General features: G+C 59.4%; 2 protein-coding genes across 7 annotated transcripts in view; one reads left to right on the top strand and one right to left on the bottom strand.

The window, feature by feature from the left end:
* PTPA (protein phosphatase 2 phosphatase activator) overlaps positions 1 to 3518 on the bottom strand; it is a 29117-nt gene extending 25599 nt beyond the window's left edge. Inside the window, exon 1 of one of the 4 annotated variants that reach the window (XM_048223394.2) lies at positions 3315 to 3518. In XM_048223394.2, coding sequence (XP_048079351.1) covers positions 3315 to 3321 — 7 coding nt within the window. In that variant the 5' untranslated portion in view covers positions 3322 to 3518. Of the gene's footprint in view, positions 1 to 2689; positions 2806 to 2910; positions 3261 to 3314 lie in introns of those variants that run through there. The other 3 variants (XM_026514160.4, XM_044389667.3, XM_048223395.2) reach the window with 3 other exon arrangements.
* A 79-nt stretch (positions 3519 to 3597) lies between these two features.
* CRAT (carnitine O-acetyltransferase) lies at positions 3598 to 17430 on the top strand. Of its 3 annotated transcripts, none has more exons than XM_026514157.4 (15): positions 3598 to 3899; positions 5458 to 5596; positions 6274 to 6537; positions 9256 to 9374; positions 10527 to 10580; positions 11110 to 11275; positions 11674 to 11848; positions 12686 to 12864; positions 13389 to 13489; positions 13856 to 13975; positions 14161 to 14283; positions 14416 to 14551; positions 14933 to 14995; positions 15685 to 15822; positions 16539 to 17430. In XM_026514157.4, exons 2-15 carry the CDS (start codon positions 5570 to 5572, stop codon positions 16752 to 16754), a joined length of 1881 nt encoding a protein of 626 aa, XP_026369942.3. In that variant the 5' UTR covers positions 3598 to 3899; positions 5458 to 5569; the 3' UTR covers positions 16755 to 17430. The 3 variants fall into 3 exon arrangements, with proteins under 3 accessions (XP_026369942.3, XP_048079350.2, XP_026369943.3); XM_048223393.2 differs by having other exon boundaries at positions 3598 to 4105; XM_026514158.4 differs by lacking the exon at positions 5458 to 5596.
* Positions 17431 to 19349: the final 1919 nt, after the last annotated feature.

The raw sequence follows: 19349 nt of genomic DNA, 5'->3' as shown, positions 1-19349 counted from the left end.
AGTGTCTTCTCCATAATTCCAAAATATAAAAAGTTCTCAAAACCCCAAGTTTTTAAAATAAGTTTGGCACAAATTCGTTTGGTACAAAACTTAAACCTAAATCAACACGGAGACATTTATAGGCTTTGCTGTTCCCTCTTAGGGAATTTAGGTTTTGCTGCAGAAGTATTTTTCTTTGATTATGGGGTGCTGCTTTCTGAAATCTGGGAAACTCTGAATTCCAAAATACATCTGGCCCCAAGGGTCCTGGACAGGGACTGTGGCTGAATCTACTACTGCAGATCTGTTGTATTAGTTAACACTTTCTTTTAAAAACCCAAGCTCTCCAGAAAGAGTCACTCAAGACATATGATAAATGTGTCCCCCTGCTGTCCTCCTAAAACCTAACTGACATGGCCTGCATAGAGAAAGGGGACAGGGGCCTAAGACGGTCCTGGAACATGTGACATTTGGGAGAATGAGGCATGCCTGGAGAGACCCTGAGGAAAGGGAAAGCTCTAGGATACTTGGAGACCTGAGGAGTAGGACAGAGAATTTGAGATGAGAGGAAGGCAAACCTCTGCCTAATTCAAAATTCAAACCAGAGCCCAAAACACAAATCAGAAACTCTCTTCCTCCTCCCACCTGTTCTACAAGCCCTGTTCCCAGAACCCAAAATTGAGGCCCCTACTATTAATAAATTACTACTTTAAGATGCTATTAAATACCGGTGCCTTGGTTGCTCAGTGGGTTAAGTGCCACTGCTCAGTGGCAGCTGCCTTTGGCTCAGGTCATGATCTCGGGGTCCTGGGATCGAGTCCCGCTTCTTTGGGCTCCCTACTCAGGGGGGGTCTGCTTCTCCCTCTTCCTCTACCTCCTCCCTCCTGTTCATACTTTGTCTCTTTCTCTCTCTATCAAATAAATAAATAAAATATTTTTTTAAAAAGCTATTAAATTAAAAGCTTTATAGGTCAGGCTGGTAACCTAACATCATTGCTTTTATGGGAAAATGTGTTCCACATTTCAAATAATCAACTTGCAAATGATCATTAGGAACAAAGAGCTCTTCTGTAAGTTCCCTGCCAGGGGAGAGCCTTTCTGAAGCAATTTCACAGGTGGGAAACCCTCCAAGCCAGGCCTGGTGGCAGGGGAATGGCTACCTTGTAGGAAGCATTGCAACAACCACTAATGAAACGTACACACGTGTTGTTACTGGAACATGCAATCTCAAATAAAAGAAACAAGCCTTCAAATCAGGGACTGTGATTGAGTCCCTCTGGCCTCAGACTCTAACCCAGACAAAGGTGCCATGGGACAGGTGGATACCCCACAAGCTCACAGTGTAAGATGGAAATATCTAGAGTTTTAGAGATGTTTCCTAATACCCCCCAAAATTATAAGGTAATACCATCTATCATTTGAAAGCCAGCCTACATGTTCAACCTGTACCACCTTTTAAAAGGACAACATTTCCTGACCGCCCCCCATGCCCCATGTTTTGCCCACATCATCTCTGGAACACACACTACAACTCTGTGGAGAAGGTATTAACAGCCCCATTTTCAGAGAGAAGCAAGGCTCAGAGAATGTGATCTCCAGGCAGAGCCAGGTCTGTACAACTCTAAAATCCAAGGTTTTCATCACTACACTGTCTGAGCGAAGTAGTTCTTTCTACTTGTTCCAAAATGTCCTGTTTCCAACTTCAAAAAAGGACCACCTCCCGGGACCTGGCTCTTTCCAGCCACAGATATCCTCCCTGAGCCTTCATCTCTTCCAGTGCATGGGCTGCCTCCCCAGCCACCCAACTTCGGAGACACATTCATCTCACTGGGAATTCTGGTTGGCTCCTATCTCTCACAGGCATTACCAGAACTTCTAAGGGCACAGCCACAGAAGTTTTGTACAAAATGAAGTAAACGTCTGGTTTCAAATGCCCTAAGAGTCCATACCCAGTTCTTTGTTCATCTACTGGGAGGCGGGGCGGGGAGACAGATGCCTTTTTTGGTCTTATTTCTCCTTCCTGACACCTTTCCAGGGATCCCAAAATGCAAGACAGTTAGAAGGAATATTCAAAGCGTTCAAAACATTAGCTGTGTTTGGCCAACCTATTCGCCCTGTCAGCATTTTAAATTATCTACGGTCAGTCCTTCCTAGCTCGGTGCCAGCGGTGGGTGTTAGCAAACCGCCTTCCCCTTCTCCAGGAAACAGGTCTCTATAAGAAGATCCTTTCCCTAGTACTTCCATCCCAGTTATTTGAGATGAACTAAAGCCAGGCTACAGTGTAAATAAGTTACAGATCGTGATGCTAGGAAGAGACTCATCTTGCACGATCAGCTTTTTTAAATTAGTGGTTTACACAACCAAGGGCAGTTTCTCTCTATAAATTTTCAGCCACCGAAACGAACTGCACAGCCCCGCCTCCAAGAGGGGAGAGGGTAGGTGGATGTGCGGTGGGGAGGGTGCGGAGGAGTCTGGAAACCGGGTGGAGGCAGGCCCAGGCCCACAGAGCACCACCCCTCACCCCCTGAGCAGGGGCTAATAAAGAAGGCAGCCACCAAAATCACTTTCGCCCCCATCCCTAGCAGCTTCCCCACCAGCTCAAGAGCTGACTTCAGCACGCGCAGCCCAGATGTGGAAAAGGCCCCCCCTTTTGGCCACGGCGCTGCCCACCCGGCCCTCGGGCTCCCCAAGTTCAGGTGTTGCGCCCCACCTGCCACCCCTTCGCTTCCAAGGGTCCTTGCCCGCCCCCAAATCCCCCCAACACGTACGTCTTCGGGGCCCAGCAGCTTCTGCCACTGGAGTTCCTCCACCTCCCGACCCGCCCCCTACCCCATCGCGGAGCCCCCCCCACACCACACCCCTTCCCCGCCCCCACGCCGGGCACCGCCCCCACGCCCCTACCCGACCCCCGCCGGGCTGGGGTCGTCCTACCTGGCGGCGACTGCCGCTCGCCCTCAGCCATCTTCCTCCCGCCGGGAGCCGGCCCGGATGCCTGCAGTCCCCTCTCACCTTTCACCCCCGCACCCCTTCCCTTTCCCCGGCTCCACCAGGCGCTCGGAGCTTTCTGAAGAGAAAGGAGCACCAGCCGGCTATAACCGAAAACCGAGAATTAAAGTCACCCCCGTGAAGACGACCGCCATGCTGGTGCGGGGCACTCAGGGAGCATGCCCAGCAACGGCCGGCTTGCGGCTGCGGGGCTCACGGGGAGGCGGCCGCCATGTTGGTGCGGGGCAGCTGGGAGCATGCGCGCCAACGGCCGGCTCGCCTCCCTACCAGCCAACGGTCCGCCGGGCTGTGGGAGCGCGGCAGCCATGCTTGTGCGGGGCGCTCCCCACCTGTCATCTTTGACCCTATCCCGAGGCAAATTAGAGGACGTTCCCTTATTGACAGGGTTGTGTTTTCCTGCCGCTCTGAGAGTACCGCTCAAGGACACCAAAAGGACCGAGAAGGGTGCACGCTACTGCCTCCAACAGCTTAGATAGCATTTGGAGGTGGGACGGCGAGCTGGACAGCAGCCTTTTTTGCCTCTCTTCCTGGGTCCCACAGCCTCGCGGGGTCTCGCGACCACTAACTGCGCCCTCGGCCCCGCCCCTGGCCAGCCCGGCCCAGCGCTGTGGCCCCGCCCCGCGCTTGCGGCTAGCGGCCCGGGCCCGCAACCGGCTGGTGGGCCCGCCCCTAGAATCCTACTACCCGGGGCCCCCAGCCCGCCGCCCGCCCGACGCGGTGGGTGGGCGCCGGGCCGCTTCTACCGGCCGGCGGCGGTGACGCGGCGACCTTGGCCCGGAGGCTCTAGCGGAGACCCACCGACGGCGGCGGGGGAGGGAAGCAGCGGCGTGGACTTTGCCTAGTGCGGAGGACCGAGCGGACTGCGTGTCCGCGGGCGGGCCGCAGAGATGTTGGCTTTCGCGGCCAGGACCGTGGTGAGTGCGGCGAGGAACCCGGGCGGGCGGGCCCTGGACGCGGCGGGCGGGCGGCGAGTTGGGCCAGACACGCCCTGAGCCGGAATGAAGAAAGAGGCCATGGAGGCGACGCGGCCGGGTGGCCACTGTCCTACCCGGCCGACAGCTGCTGGGGTTAGATCGGCAGGTGGACTAGCCCTGCTTGGCAGAGGAGACTGAGGCTCAAGGTCAGAGATCCGATCGAACCCACATCGTGTGGCCCTAAATTCCAACCACCCGGAAAAGGCAGTGGGGACCCTGGCTTCAGGCAGCACCTCCACCCTTAGACCCAGAGCCAAGTTGCCGAGACCGGGCGTCTTCCCCGGTTATTCCCTGACTCACACACCTGTCGCATGCTCAGCCTGAGCCATCTATGCCCAGGGCAGAGCCACTTCTCCAACCTCATCCAGTTGGTCAGTCTCCTTGGGCTTATCACATGGCCCTTGGGGAATTTTGTGTGGCCAGAGAAATTCATGTGGAGGCCTCAAGCTGGGCTTCTTAGAAGATCCTCTGAAACGGCAGGAGGCAGCAGGTGGCAGCCCCATACCCTTCATCTTCACTGTCCCTCCCCACCAACTTGTCCATGTCTACCCCAGAATCCTCCCCACAGGGCACCAAGGAGTATTGCCACTCTAATTTGAGTTCTTTTCCCCTCTACTCCAAGCATATCTCTGCTTGTATCTCCTTCTGTCTGTGCCAAGAAGGATGTTCAAACAGACACTACCTGGCCCAGAGGGCTGAGGGTGCCCATCCGCTGGCCCAGAAGCTCTTCCAGATCTCCCAGAACCCTAAGGCTCCACGTCACCCTTGCCAGTGACACCCGAGCAGTGCCCCCGTCTCACAGACATCTTCTTGGTCATCCTCCAGGACCTGCTGGGTGGCCTGATCACTTTACTGCTAGGGAAACTGAGGCAAGGAGAGACTTGGCCAGAACCCCCCAGATCTGGTGACTCAAATCTAGCAGAATCCCAAAATCAGCCTTCTCCTTCGGTTTATTTTTTAGTGCCCAAAGCCCTCCACTCTTGGCCCCCAGCTGAATGAGCCACAGCTCAAGAGAAGCAGGCTTTGCTGGAAGGGAGGCCCAGAAGGCTGCAAGAGTCCTGGAGGAAACCGGATGAGCTCTTAGCAGCCACTGGCCACTTAATGGCCCTTTCCCAGCGTCTGCTCTCTTGCACCAACCCCAATTTACAGGACCGATTTCAGGGTTGTGGTGTAACCTCAATGGCCAGGCAGCTTCTGCCTCCAGCCAAGTTTTCCATGATTAAACAAACCTACGCAGATTCCAACAGGTGGATTTTTAAATCCCTCCTGGCCCTGGCACCAGGCCCACCCAGAGAAGAGAAGAGAACATAGTCCAGGTTTCCTCCTACTCTAGTGCCTACTACCGGCCCCTTCACCTGCTCCCTCATCCTGCACTTCTGGCAGCTAGGGAGGGTGCCTGCCACAGCCACAACCCTAGATGCCACCCTAGCCACCAAAGCCATTGCCACTTCTGCCTCTGCCTCCCCCCTGAATCTTGGCTCTTGTCTTCTTTTTCTAGCCCGGGCAAGTGGCTGTCTCTTGCTAGGTTCTGCTCGCCCACTGGGTAGCACAGTTAGGCTTAGAGGCCCAGCCCAAGGCAGACAGACAGGGCAGAGAACCTCAGTCCTGCCATGGAGGACGGGCAGCAGAAAGAGAAGGTATGGAACGATCCTCTGCCACTTGCCTGCCCACTGCTGCCTATAGCCTCGGATCTTCTGTCTCTCTTTCTGCCCACCTCCAGGGTCTCCCAAACTTTCTCTGCTGTCTCTCACCCACCTACCAGGCCATTCAGCTCTTGCTTACCACAGCGCTACCCCTGTGCCGACTCTGTCCCCATCCCACAGATAAAAACCAAGCCCTGGCCCTTGCCCAAAGGTGCTATCATCATCCAGCTCTTTCTTTCTCTTTTTGCCTCTTATTTCTCAGCTTGGCAAGGGTGGGAGAAAAGGAGGTGGGGGGCCCCTGGGGGGAGCAGTCACCTCACGGCCTGCTGACTGGCTCATCCTACCAGAGTGAGAAAGGTGGGGCCTTGTTGCCTCCAGACAGGTGAGAGGTCACTCTCAGCTCTGCCACCCCCACCAGGTGCCATTCATCCCGACTTGGTTCCCTGGAGCCTCACCAGGATCATTGGCCACACACCCCCGCCCCCTGCATCTCCCAGCCCCTGGGAGGTGGAGACATACAGTTTGAGGGCTGGGAAACCAGGCAGGCACCACCCAAGAGGCCATCTCTGACCCCAGGGATTAGCACATAAGTGCCCAGGACCATAGCTGTGGGATTGCCAGGGCCTTCCAGAGCCAGTGAGAGAATGAACAGGGTGTTCTGCTGCCTGCAGGTGAAGCCCCTGGGCTTCCTCAAGCCCTCCTCCTTGGCGAAGGTCTCCAGCCGCCTCAAGGCCCACCAGGATTCGCTGCCTCGGCTGCCCGTGCCCGCGCTGCAGCAGTCCCTGGACCGTTACCTCCAGGCGCTGCAACCCATCGTGAGCGAGGAGGAGTGGGCCCAAACCAAGCAGCTGGTGGAAGAATTTCAGACCGCGGGGGGTGTCGGGGAGCGCCTGCAGAAGGGGCTGGAGCGCAGGGCCAGGAAGACGGAGAACTGGGTGAGTGGAGCTCCCTGTTCCCACACAGGCTGAGGGGCCCGGGGCCCTCTCAGAGGCTCAGGTCATGAAAGGATCCCTCGCTGTGGCCCGTTGCGGGCCTCACGCTGAATTTCCCAGGAACCAGCGACTCTGGCACATCCTTTCGTGCCACGAGGTTTCTTGAGGGCTTCCTCTGTGTCTCGCACTAGGCAGGGCCCTGAGTGAGCAAGGAGGACACAGTCCACGGTCCCTTGGGGCTGACATTCAAGGCGGGTGGGAAGCGAGGTGATTAAACAGCATACAGGCGAGTGGATGGGTTTCTTTCAGGCAGTGAAATTTGCTGGGAGAAAAAAGGGAGGGAGGAGAATGACGGTGACTTTGTTCTGAGTAGGCGGAGAGGAGATGGTGTTGCATCTGAGACAGAGAACAACCCCTGGCAAATGTGGGAAGAGCCTAGGTAGGGTGCCCGGCAGCAGAGGCCGCAATATAGCGCAATGGTCTGGGGCTGGGTGGGGGGGTGCATCAGAGGAAGGAATCTGGACTTGAGCTCCGTGGGAGGCGGCCGCAGGACGGCTCCAAGCCAGGCATTGGTGTTGCTCGGTGACAGATCAGATCGCCCTGGTTCTTTGGCCCCATCTGTCACGCAGGTGTGCGCAGCTCGTGTAAATGGGTCCACACTGATGCTGCGTGCGCTTTTCTGTATGCGTCTTACACCTCAACACCGAAAAGGAGCACCCCGACTGCTGGGAGGGAAGCGGGCCTGGGGGCGGGAGGCATGGGATGAGGCTGGCGCCGGAACCCCCGAGGCAGATGCGGGCAGGGAGAGGGCGGGTGAGTCAGTTCCCTCCGTCAGTTCCCTCCTTGCCGATGGGGACTGTGGGGGGAGCAGTCCTGACCTAAAGCAACTGCATGGGGGGGAAGAAGAGGGAGACTGGCCAAGACAGGGAGGGCCGAGGGGAGAGCAGTTCTGTGGGAGAGAACCAGAGCCGGGTTCTGGCCGTGTAAGGTGGGAGATGCTCTGAGTGGGGCAGGTAGAGGGGTGGGGGCTGCACACAGGGGGTGGGAGTCATCAGCTGGCAGGTAGCATGTACTGAGCCTCAGCAGGCACTTAGAGAGTCTGTGGTCTGGCAGTTTCTCCAACATTTTTAGCCCAGAACTCCTTCCCACAGAAGCTTCTAGCTAAAGGGGTAGGGGTATCCCCTTCTCCACTCACAGAGCCCTCATGCCCAGCAGATTCTCAGTGGCGGAATGCCCACACCTGTAGGATCGCCCTTATTTCCCAGCTCTGGCCAGAGCCCCTGAGGTCCCTGGTGGAGTGGCGGCCCCCTGGCTGAAGGGAATTCTTGTCTGCCCTTCCCTGATCCACAGATGAGGAAGCTGAGGCCCAGAGAGGGAGATTGAAAGCCCAGAGCCACGCAGCCGCTCTCAGGGAGGCCCCGAGCTACACAGGACGGTCTGGCTGACCAGGAGCCCTGTCCTCAGCCCACGTCGGCAGAGAGCCGTTGCTAATGGCTTGCTGTACAACCTGGGCAGGTCGTCCTCCCTCACCCCTTGCCAGGGGCCCACGGCTGGTGGCCGGGTGCCACAGGCCAGCAGTTCCCCAAGCAGAACCTGTGTGGTGAAGAGGCAGGTCCCACTGCCGTTTGAGAGGGGAGAGGAAACTGGGGGGGTGCAGGGGCCTTGGGATGGAGAGACCGGCCAGAGAGGTGTTTGAGGCATGTGCTTGCAGGGGCGGAGTGAAGAGGGATAGTCCAGTCAGCACGTAAGGCTCAAGGATGACAGTCAGTGGCAGTCTGCACAGCCCGGACACAGGAGCCTTCAACAACCTGTCCGTGCCTGGGCCCCAGAGAGACTGCTTGCCCGATGGAAATAGCGCCCCTTGGGCAGAGGACAGACCACCAGGTGGAGACAGGATGTGGCGCTCACGCCTCCTCTCGAGGGCGGTGATTTACCCTCGCAGGGAGCTTTCCCCAGATGGCCCTGGCCTTGGGACCCAAGGGAGTGTCTGCACCCCAGTCTGACACCAGCAAAACCCAGGCCAGGGAGGACCAGGGTCCCAAGGGCTACACTGCACTGAGCCCATGCACTCCTGGCTCCCTGGAGAAAGTCTACCCGGGACGGTCAAAAACACATTCATCAGACTTTGTAGATTTTTCCCTTTTCCCCTTTTTTGTCTATCCGGCATATATTTTTTTTTCTTTCTAAAAGTAGTAAAATCATTGACCAAAAGTGTGTAAGAGGTGTGCCTGGGTGGCTCAGTCAGTTACGCATCTGCCTTCGGCTCAGGTTATGATCCTGGGGTCCTGGGATCGAGCCCTGCATGGGGCTCGCTGCTCAGCAGAGAGCCTGCTTCTTCCTCTCCCTCTGCCTGCCGCTCCCTCTGCGTGTGCTCTCTTTCTCTGTGTCAAATAAATAAAATCTTAAAAAAAAAAAAAAAGGGTGTGTAAGAGAAAGGAAAATGATTCCCATTTCTGCCTCACCCCACCCCACCCCCAACTGCAGGTTTCCTGCCCTGTCTTTCTCTCTGGAATCTTTGGCTTGGCAGTATTGCCTGATTTCTCTTGCTAAGGAGGATTGCCTCAGGAGACGGGGAAACGATGGGGTGCTGCTGGTGGGTTGAAGGGAGTGGGGGGCTCTGGATCCGAGCATTCACTCTGAGGATCTGCGCTATATGGAGGGGGCAAATGGGGCCCAGCCAGGTCCCTGCCCATGCCTGACAGGTTCTGGTCCTTTTCCCAGCTGTCCGAATGGTGGCTCAAAACAGCCTACCTCCAGTACCGCCAGCCCCTGGTCATCTACTCCAACCCTGGTGTGGCCCTGCCCAAACAGGACTTTGTGGACCTGCAGGGACAGCTCCGGTGAGTGGCTGCGGCTGGGACAGGGCTCTGGGCATGTCCAGGGCCCTGACGTCCAATCCCCCAGGAGACTGCGGGGGCCCCAGTCCTAGTCATTATCTTTCATCCCTACGTGCAGCCTTATGAAGTTGGGAGTATGATCCCTATTTTACAGATGGGGAAACTGAGGCTCAGAGCATGAAAGGACTTGGCTGATCCTTTCAGGATTGGCTGATCCAGGCGAGAAAGCAGGGTCTTCCTGGTTGTAGAGCTTCATAACTGGTCACCACACTGTGGACCGTGTCCCCTCCCTCCCTCTAAACCTGAGGCTATCCCTCACCTCAGTTCTGACACTTCACCCCCCTCCTCTCTCTCTCCAGCTGGCCACAGGGGTGACCTTTATACACAGTCCCCTTTTCCACATTCGGCCATGTCACTTGCCCTGGCCTCTGTTCCAGTACTACCAGGGATAAAAATACCAGTGACAGGGATCTCCTGCCCAAGGACCAGCCACTCAAGGCTACCACCCACTTCTCTTAAAGGGACCAGGGCACCCCAAGAATTCTGGCTCAGACTTCAGCCCATGGTCCCCATGTTGAGAGCCAGGGGCAGCCCAGGTGTCAGGCATGATTGGCGTGGCCCAGACCATCCAAGGAGGAAGGTCAGGTTGAGCGAGGTGGCCTGGGAGACACAGAGACCCCAAAACAGGAAGGTACCTATCAGAGGAGACACCCTGAGCCACTGCCCTCCCATTCATACTCCCTGTCCCCCAAGGTCCCAGGTCCCTCTCTAAGTGATGCTTCAGAGAAGGGTGACCTCCTCCCAGGCTCCGGGCTGTGGCTCAGGACTTCAGGCCCTTTGTGGGTAGAAGCTTCCAGCACTGACGAGTAAACCAGCTATAATCGTACCTCCGTTCATTACACCTACATCCTGCCAGGGCTTGGCCGAAGTATCTCCCTGGGCCCTCAAAGAGCCCTGCCTCTAGCGATAAGAGAAAGCTGGCTCAGAAAGGCAAGCCCGGACTCAAACACAGGTTTTCTGCAAGCCGTGATTCAGGAGTGAAGCAGTCTGTCCTCTCCTTTGACTAGGCCCCTCCCTTCACACCATGGTTGTCCCTGATCAGGGACCTCCCACGAAGAGTCCACACGGCTTCTGATCTCTAATTGATTCCCCCAGGTTCGCTGCGAAATTCATCGAGGGCGTGCTGGATTTCAAGGCCATGGTTGACAAGTGAGCAGCCCGCCCCCGCCCCGCACGCCTAATTACCACAGCCACTCTAGCCCAGGCCCGGCAAGTCCCATCAGCAGACCGATGCCGGGCTGGCCCAGAGCTCCTCGCTTTCCCTTCCTGTTGGCGCAGCCTCTGTTGGGGTTGGGGAGACAGAGTGTGGGGATTGGGACACCTAGGTCCTCTGCTCCAGCTGCTGAGACGGCCACCTGGCCACATGGTCCCTACGGACCCCTGGAACTGGGGTCCCAGCCAAAGAGGCCCACAGAGGCTGATTGAGTGCTTCATCTGTGGCAAACTGAAGCACAGAAGGGGAAGGGAGTTTCCAGGGTGACCCCAGCAGGGCCCACCCAGGGTGGGACCCAGGCCTCCTGACACCACCCCCCGGCTCCTGCTGAGTAGGGGCAGGGACACCGCCTGCGTGAGCCCCCTTCTCAGCTGTGCCCAGCAGCAGCTCCCTGTCGGTCTTGTCCTCTTCCCCGTTTATTTGTCTGGCGGCCCCCTCACTGTCCCTCTGCCCCCCCCCCCGCAGCGAAGCCCTGCCCGTGGAGTACCTGGGGGGCAAACCGCTGTGCATGGAGCAGTACTATCAGATCCTCTCCTCCTGCCGCGTGCCGGGCCCCAAGCAGGACACCGTCATCAGCTTCAGCAAGACCAAGAAGCCGCCCATGCACATCACTGTGGTGCACAACTATCAAGTGGGTGGGCTCCCAGCCGGCTGCAGGGGAGGCGGGGGGCAGGGCCAAAGGTCAGCCGCCGCCCCCCCCCCCCCCCCCGCCCCGCATCGCACATGCCCGCGCGGCCCCAGGAACAGGCATCTCCTGGGCGTCTCCGCTGGGTGCCCCTCGAGGCCCCAGCCTGAGGGCAGCCAGGAGGGGCCGCGGGCCTGCCCAGCCTGGGAGAGAGCCATGCAGGGCCCTCTCCCCCTCTCATACCTGTGGCCTGGCTTTGTCCCCTCCGCGGGGCCTGGGCCGGCCGGCACTGACTATGACTTCCGGGCTGCCGAGGCCAGGAGGAGGTGGGGGTGGGAGGTAACTGCTGCCAGTCTGAGGCCCCCACCCGCCTCCCTTCTCTCCACTTGCCTGTGCCCGGATAGTTTTTTGAGCTGGACGTGTACCACAGCGATGGGACTCCCCTGACATCAGATCAGATCTTCGTGCAACTGGAGAAGATCTGGAATTCATCGCTGCAAACCAACAAAGAGCCCGTGGGCATCCTCACCTCCAACCACCGCAACTCCTGGGCCAAGGCATACAACACCCTCATCAAAGGTACCCCTGGGTGGGGGTGGAAGAAAGAAGAAAGGCCCCCACCAGGCCCTGTGTGGCCACATTTCTCACTGAATCCTCTCAACTCACAGTGGGTGTTTGCCCATTTCACAGATGAAGAAACTAAGGCTTGTTTGGGTTTAGTTTCCCTCTATTAAGTAGCAAGTTACAGTAACAGTCCGGGTCCTCTGGCTGCAGACCCCACCTCTGCCTCCACGTTCCTTCCAGATCCTGTGTTGGTCAGGGGCGTCGTCCCCAGAGCCAGACCCCCTGTGTTGGCCCCTAAGCCACACTGGCTCTCCACGTGACATGAGACTTCTGTTTCCTCATTTATTTTTTTTTTTTTAAAGATTTTATTTGGTTATGTACGAGAGTGAGAGGAGGGGCAGAGGGGGAAGGAGAGGGACAAGCAGACTCTCCGCTGAGCCCTGGGGTTCCATCTTAGATCTCACAACCCTGAGATCATGGCCGGAGCCAAAATCAAGAGTTGGGTGCTTAACTGACTGAGCCACCCAGGCGCCCCCCCCACCTTTTTTTTTTAAGTTTATTTTTATTTTGTTAGTAATGTCTACACCCAGTGTGGGGCTCGAACTCACAACCCTGAGATCAGGAGTCGTGTGCTCTTCCATCGAGCCAGCCAGGCCCCCTCTGTTCCCTCATTTCTAATGGGGGTCCAGTATTGGGCCCTGCCTCATGGGATGCCGGGGGGTTGCAGGGCCCTGTTGAGGGTAAAGCTCTGACGCCCACACCCAGCCCTAGGTGAATGCTCTGTCGGCCTCCAAGGCCTCCCCAGGCCTGACATTCAGCCCCACCCCGCACCCCTCCCGCCTGCCTCCACAGACAAGGTGAACCGGGAATCAGTGCGCTCCATCCAGAAGAGCATCTTCACCTTGTGCCTGGACGCCCCCGTGCCTCGGGTCTCCGACGACGTGTACCGCAACCACGTGGCCGGCCAGATGCTGCATGGCGGCGGGTGCCAGCTCAACAGCGGCAACCGCTGGTTCGACAAGACGCTGCAGGTGAGGACTCGGCGGGGCCGGGGCTCCCGCCCAGGACGCACACCCACGCTTGGCCCACTGCAGCCTCGGGACTTCCTGCCCCTCGCCTGGGCGTCCCTGGCCTCCCAGCTAGTAAAGCAGGCGGGCAGCCGGCAGGTGGATGTGGCTGTAATTACCGGGCGGGCGGCCTGTCATTACTGGGCCTGGCCCAGAGACCACTGTCACCCCTGCAGCACATCAGAGAGAGCCTGGGCTGTGGGGCCAGGCAGAGCGCGCGGTCGTGGCCGTGACTTTCCCTCTCTGCACCTGTAAAATGACTCCCGGGGAGGGTACTGCAGGGACAGAGTGAGGTGTATGAGTGTGGGACGTGCTTGCTGTGGCCTGGAATGGGCCCGAGGCCCCTGCTGAGCGTTCGCTGTTACTAATCACAATAGTAAGTCCGCCTAACCCCTGAGATGGCTTCAGAGAGGCGCTGCCCACGGACCCAGCCCGCAGACAGTGGCTCCAGGGCCCTGGGCCTGACGGCTCCCTGCTCCCCTCCACAGTTCATTGTGGCAGAAGACGGCTCCTGTGGCCTTGTTTATGAGCACGCAGCAGCGGAGGGGCCCCCCATCGTTGCCCTTGTGGACCACGTCATTGAGTTCACGTGAGTGTGGGTGTCCCACCCTCTACCCGGTTCCTTAGCTCCTTGTGGCAGGCGACACACGTAGGGGAACGCCATTCTCCCTTGTGCCTGGGAATCTGTTTCTTCAAAGGAGGCCAGAGGAAGGCCTGGGCTTAGAGTCTGTCGGACCCGGGTTTGAGTTCTGGCTCTGCCACTTCCTGGCTACGGGAGCTCGGACAAGTCCCTTCCCCTCTGCAGGCCTCCTCCGTGTGGCCACTGGAAAGCTGGAGCGAAGGCAGTTTTCTAAGGAGCAAACCCAGGGTCTTCCTAGGCTGGCTCCCTCCAGCCTCGGGGACCCGTGGCCCAGGGGATGGACCCAGGCTCCCGAGGCCCCCGTGTCCCATGCAGGAAGAAGCCCGAGCTCGTGCGGTCCCCCATGGTGCCCCTGCCCATGCCCAAGAAGCTGCGGTTCAACATCACTCCCGAGATCAAGAGCGACATTGAAAAGGCCAAGCAGAATCTCAGCATGTGAGCACCGGGCACGGGTGGCTTAAGTCACGTTAAAGGCCCAGGTCCCTGGGGCCTGCCAGGCTCCTGTTCCGGGTCTATCATCGTACCCGGCTGCTACTGAGACTGCTCTTGGGCCTTCCCTGGGGTTGGGAGGGGCTGCCGGGTGCCTGCCCCTCACCCCCCCCCCCCGCTCCGCCCCCCAGCATGATCCAGGACCTGGACATCATGGTGATGGTGTTCCACCACTTCGGGAAAGACTTCCCCAAGTCCGAGAAGCTGAGCCCGGATGCCTTCGTCCAGATGGCGCTGCAGCTGGCCTACTACAGGTGCGCCCCGTGCCCACCCCTCTCCCCCCCCACCCCTCCACCCCCATGGAGGAGGCACGAGGAGGCCTGAGGGTGGAGGCGGGCCACCTGCCGGGGGAAGGGGGCGGTGCTCAGCTCCTTCTCCCCCCCCAGGATCTACAAACAGGCCTGCGCCACCTACGAGAGTGCCTCCCTGCGCATGTTTCACCTGGGCCGGACCGACACCATCCGCTCGGCCTCCATGGACTCGCTGGCCTTCGTCAAAGCCATGGATGACCCCAGTGTGTCGGTGAGAGGTCTGGGGTAAGGGTGGGCAAGCTGGCCTCCCTTCCCGTCCACTCGGTCATTACACCACTGATGGCGCATCTACCGTCTTCCAGCCCTCCGGTGGGCTCCGCAAATCTCCCAGAAGGTGGGGTCATGAATTTGGCCCTGAGCTTCCTGGCAGCCAAAGACAAAAAGGAACCATTTGTTCCTTCACTTATCTGCGGCGAGCATCTGCCCCGTGGGTCAGGCCTTGGGGGAGGACGGACGAGAGCGATGGCTGTTCCCGTTCCTGCTCTCAGGGGTCAGGGGCGGCGGACTCCAGTGCTGGCTGGGACGTGGGCCACTGGGGTGTGGGCGGCAGGAACAGGGGAGGAACATGTGCTCCACCCCCCTCACCCCCTAGGAGTACCAGAGGGTGGAGCTTCTGCGGAAGGCCGTGCACGCCCACCGAGCCTACGCCGACCAGGTGACCGAATGACCTCGTGTCCCGGCTGTCCGTCTGCCTGTCCATCCCTGCAGCAAATGGCTGCTCACCTGTAGCACGAACCCCTCCTCCCCAAACCTTGGGGCACTCGGCGCACCTGGAGCAAGGCTGAATGTCCCCCTTTTAAAGCTGGAGAAACTCAGGCCGGGCCCAGTGACTTTGTTGGTCCCGAGTTAGCCTCCAGATGTTGCATCGTGCTCCCTCCTCAGTGGCCCCGGAGCCCACGATGCTGAGGGTTTGCAGGATCTGGCCAACAGCAGCGGTCCTGCCCTCTGACAGCTTGGGCGGTGGTCGGGAGGGTTCCCATCTGGCCCTGAGCCCCTGTGTGTGCCGGGCTCTGCCCATGTTCCATGCGGATGTCCATCTCAATCTCACTGCCACCTTGTAAGGGGAAATTCAGTGACCATCCCCATTTTATAGATGAAAACAGTGAGGCTCCAGGATGGGGCCAGGTCACCCAGCTGGAGGCCTGTGTTCTTAAATCCCTGGGCAGGTCGCTGGGCCTCGGCTTCCCCATCTGTAAAGTGAGGGCTCACCTGCCTGGACCCTCTGGTCTCGTGATTCCAAGGGACCACTGCGTGGAAGTGGCGTTGCTGCCATAGGCTTTTGAGGAAGGTCGGGGCACCCTCTGGGCCTGCGGCCCCTGCGCCTGACAGCTCCCCTTCTCACAGGCCATCCGGGGGGAGGCCTTCGACCGGCACCTGCTGGGCCTGAAGCTGCAGGCCATTGAGGACCTGGTGAGCATGCCCGACATCTTCATGGACACCTCCTACGCCATCGCTATGCACTTCAACCTCTCCACCAGTCAGGTGGGCCGCTGCCCCGGAGCCGTCCAGGCTTTCCTGCCCTCCGGGCCCCTGCCACTGCCATAGGTGCCCTGGGGTGGGATGGAACAGACCCCTTGGGGCCGGACAAAGCCTACGCTGAACAGAGCCAAGGTCCAGAACATGGTCAGACCTTGGTGGTGGCATGACCCATAGAGGCCACCCCATGTCCCTGCGGAAGCAGCTGAGTTCCAGTGGAAGAGCTGGCGCCAGGGGGCTGCACGGCAGCTCAGGGAGACTGAGAAGGAGTCAGAGTCCCTCCACGGGGGAGAATCAACTTCATTCATCCACTGGTCAGACACGAAGGAACATCTGAGTCATGCCATCCATGGCTGGGCACTGGGACACAGCAGGGACAGACCACCATCCCTGTCCCTGGGGACTCACAGTGTAGGCTAGAAGCACAGGGACGGAGGCAGTGACACCACCCCCCCAGGAAGTGCTGGGGGTCAGGGGAGGCTCAAGGAGGGAGCACTTAAAGCTCCCTCAGGAATGGCAAGGAAGGCTCCATAGAGGGTTGACTCCAGAACTGCACCCCAAAGGAGGAGGAGAAGTAAGGCATCTGCTGGAAAAGAGGAAGGGGCACCTCGGGCAGGGCACAGTTCGAGCAGAGACACAGAAGGGCCGGCTGGTGACACCGCGGTGGGGGGGAGGGGAGCTGGTGGGGTAGGACAAAAGCCTCCGTCCTGTGCTGTCTCCAGGTCCCTGCCAAGACAGACTGCGTCATGTTCTTTGGGCCCGTGGTCCCAGATGGCTATGGCGTCTGCTATAACCCCATGGAGGCTCACATCAACTTCTCCGTGTCGGCCTACAACAGCTGTGCCGAGACCAATGCTGCCCGCATGGCCCACTACCTGGAGAAGGCGCTCCTGGACATGCGCGCTCTGCTGCAGAGCCACCCCCGGGCCAAGCTGTGAGCTGTCGGGCCTGCCGGTGTCACAGCCCAGCCAACCCCAGGAGTGGGCCACCCACCAGGGTTCCGCTCCTTTGCTCCCTCCCCGCTGGACCCTGCCGAGCTAATGCAGGGATGGCTTCCCCCACCCAGCAGGGCCTGCAGGCCTGAGCCAGTGCCTTCCATGGGGTCTCCCCAGCATGTCCTGGGGCCTGGAACCTGGGCTGAATTCAGAGGCTGAGTAGGACATAAGGCCCAGGCGCCCGGCCCGTCACCCATGAGCCCGCCTACAGGGAAAGGAACCAGAAGAGCCCATCCCTCACCAGGGCAGCAGGCTGGGAAGTCCTTTTCTTGCTAGCTCAGCTCTAGCCCACTCCCTGCCCTCTACGCTGCTGGGCCGGTGTCTGTACCCCAATCCCCAGGCTCCCAAGGATCTAGAGGCGGGACTCTGTAGAGCCAGGGGCTCCGGGCCTCCCCGAGACGGAGGCTGGGGTGCAGGGTGTGCCGGTAAGGGAAACCCAAGGCCTCGACTCGCCCTGCACGGCAGTACCGTCTCCCCCGGGGGGGCTGCTGTGCTCTTTGGGATGATGTGGCCCGTGAGCCCTGACTCGCTCGCTTCCATTCAGCTTGATTCCTGAACCATGTCGATGGTTGTATCACAGTAACACGCAAGGTGATTAATAAAGGAGAATTTGTCGGTGGAGAGGTATTTCAGCCGAGGGGGCAGGCAAGGTGGGGCAGACGCTTTGCGTTCCCCCAACTTGCGCTGCACCTGGGAGCTGGTGTCCAAGCAGCCAGCGGGCCGGGCCCAAAGGCTCCCAGAGCAGCCAAGAGGAGGGTTCTCGGGCTTCGGCTAGGGAGCCGCAGGCCAGCGCCGACCTCAGGGCACTCAGCCAGGAATGGCGCCAGACCCGGGGCTGTCATCTCCACTGACTTGGGCCTCCCTGTCCCGTGGGCTGTGGGTGGGAACGACTCTCCCAGGGGGCTGTGGGGCCTCGTCGCCGCAGCTGTGGTGGGCTGGGCAGTGTGTAGCTGACACTCAAGGCCTTGTCCTGCTGCCCACCCCTCGCGCCACACACACACAGACACACACCCCTGAGCCAACAGCGCTGGCGGCCAAGCAGCCCTGCTCAGCCCGGCCCAGCCCCTAGGCGCGGCCAGGGCCTACCAGACACCAGGTCATGCGGCCAGCCGATCAGATACCTATACGTGCCTCCAACCCCCCACACCTCGCAGGGCAGGGTGTTCTGCCAAAATCAAGTCGGCTGTGTATGCAGAGAAGAGTCTCTCCTCAGAGGCACCCGTGAGACCCCCAGAGCAGGGGCCGAGGGGGTGCAGGTGGGAGAGGCCACGGAGCTTGTAAGGTGACCCGGCTGACTCGGGACAGTCACGTGAGGGGTAGATCCTCTGTTTTTCTCCATTTTGCAGATGCGGAAAACAAGCTCAGAGAGGTTAAGGTCACCAGGTCACTAAATGGCAGAGAGAGATTTCCAGAGGAGCCCCCGTAGCCAAGCAGCCAGCCCCGAAACCAAAGCCACGCAGACAACCCCAGGCCAGCGGGTGGAGGAGAAAGGAGCCCGGGGTGGAAACCGGCCCAGACTCGGGCCCGGAGCTGCTGATGGAGGAGGACAGAGGGCCCCAGCCCGGGAAGCACGGGAAGGTGCCGGCTGGACCGAGGCACTGACAGGTGGAACCAAGCTGTGCTAGGCACTGGGGACTGTCCGGCTGAGCCTCCTCACAGCCCCACCCCCCACACGGGGGGGGGGGCTCGGCGTCCCCGTTCTCTGGTGAGGCTAGGAGAGGGGATGCCCCCTGCGCAAAGTCCCAGGGAGCAAGAGGTGGGGCGGGGACGTGGGGAGGGGGAGGGGGACACACTCCTCAGGACCCCAGCACGGCCAGTAAGGTCGGGTGATGCCAAGGGAGGGGGTAGGGGAGCACCCTCCGCTCAGGGGCCATGAGCTTGAAGGCCTCCAAGAGAACCCCGCAGCACACAGCCTTTGCCGCTGGAGAGCTTCGGCTGACCCTTGGCTTCCCTGTGCCTGGGTGTCCTCGTCCCTGCGATGGAGGTGGGCCTGCTCCCCGCCCCCAGTGGACACTGCCTGCTCAGACACCCAGGACTCCCGAGGCTCGAGTTCTAAGAACTGCATGGGTCTGAAGAGAAGGCAAAACAACCCTTGAGGAGTGACGGTGGTCCCCTGCGCTTGAGCTGTTTCGGGGCTCCTGCTACAGAGGCTCGCTCAGTTCTCTGGGGCCGAAAGCACTGCTTGGAGAAGACGCATTTGGCACAGACACCCCCAAACAGTGTTAGAATGCTGGGGGTGGGGGCGCCTGGGTGGCGCAGTCATTAAGCGTCTGCCTTCGGCTCAGGGCGTGATCCTGGTGTTCTGGGATCGAGCCCCACATCAGGCTCCTCTGCTGGGAGCCTGCTTCTTCCTCTCCCACTCCCCCTGCTTGTGTTCCCTCTCTCACTGGCTGTCTCTATCTCTGTCGAATAAATAAATAAAATCTTAAAAAAAAAAAAGAAGAATGCTGGGGGTGGGCTGGGGGTGGACAGAAGGCAAAGGAACACTGATTTAGTCATCATTCCTGAGGGCATGGCACGTGGCCTCACACTCTGTGA

The sequence above is a fragment of the Ursus arctos genome, unplaced genomic scaffold (genome assembly GCF_023065955.2).
Source record: "Ursus arctos isolate Adak ecotype North America unplaced genomic scaffold, UrsArc2.0 scaffold_18, whole genome shotgun sequence".
Lineage (NCBI taxonomy): Eukaryota > Metazoa > Chordata > Mammalia > Carnivora > Ursidae > Ursus > Ursus arctos.
This window is presented reverse-complemented; position numbering and strand designations above follow the sequence as displayed.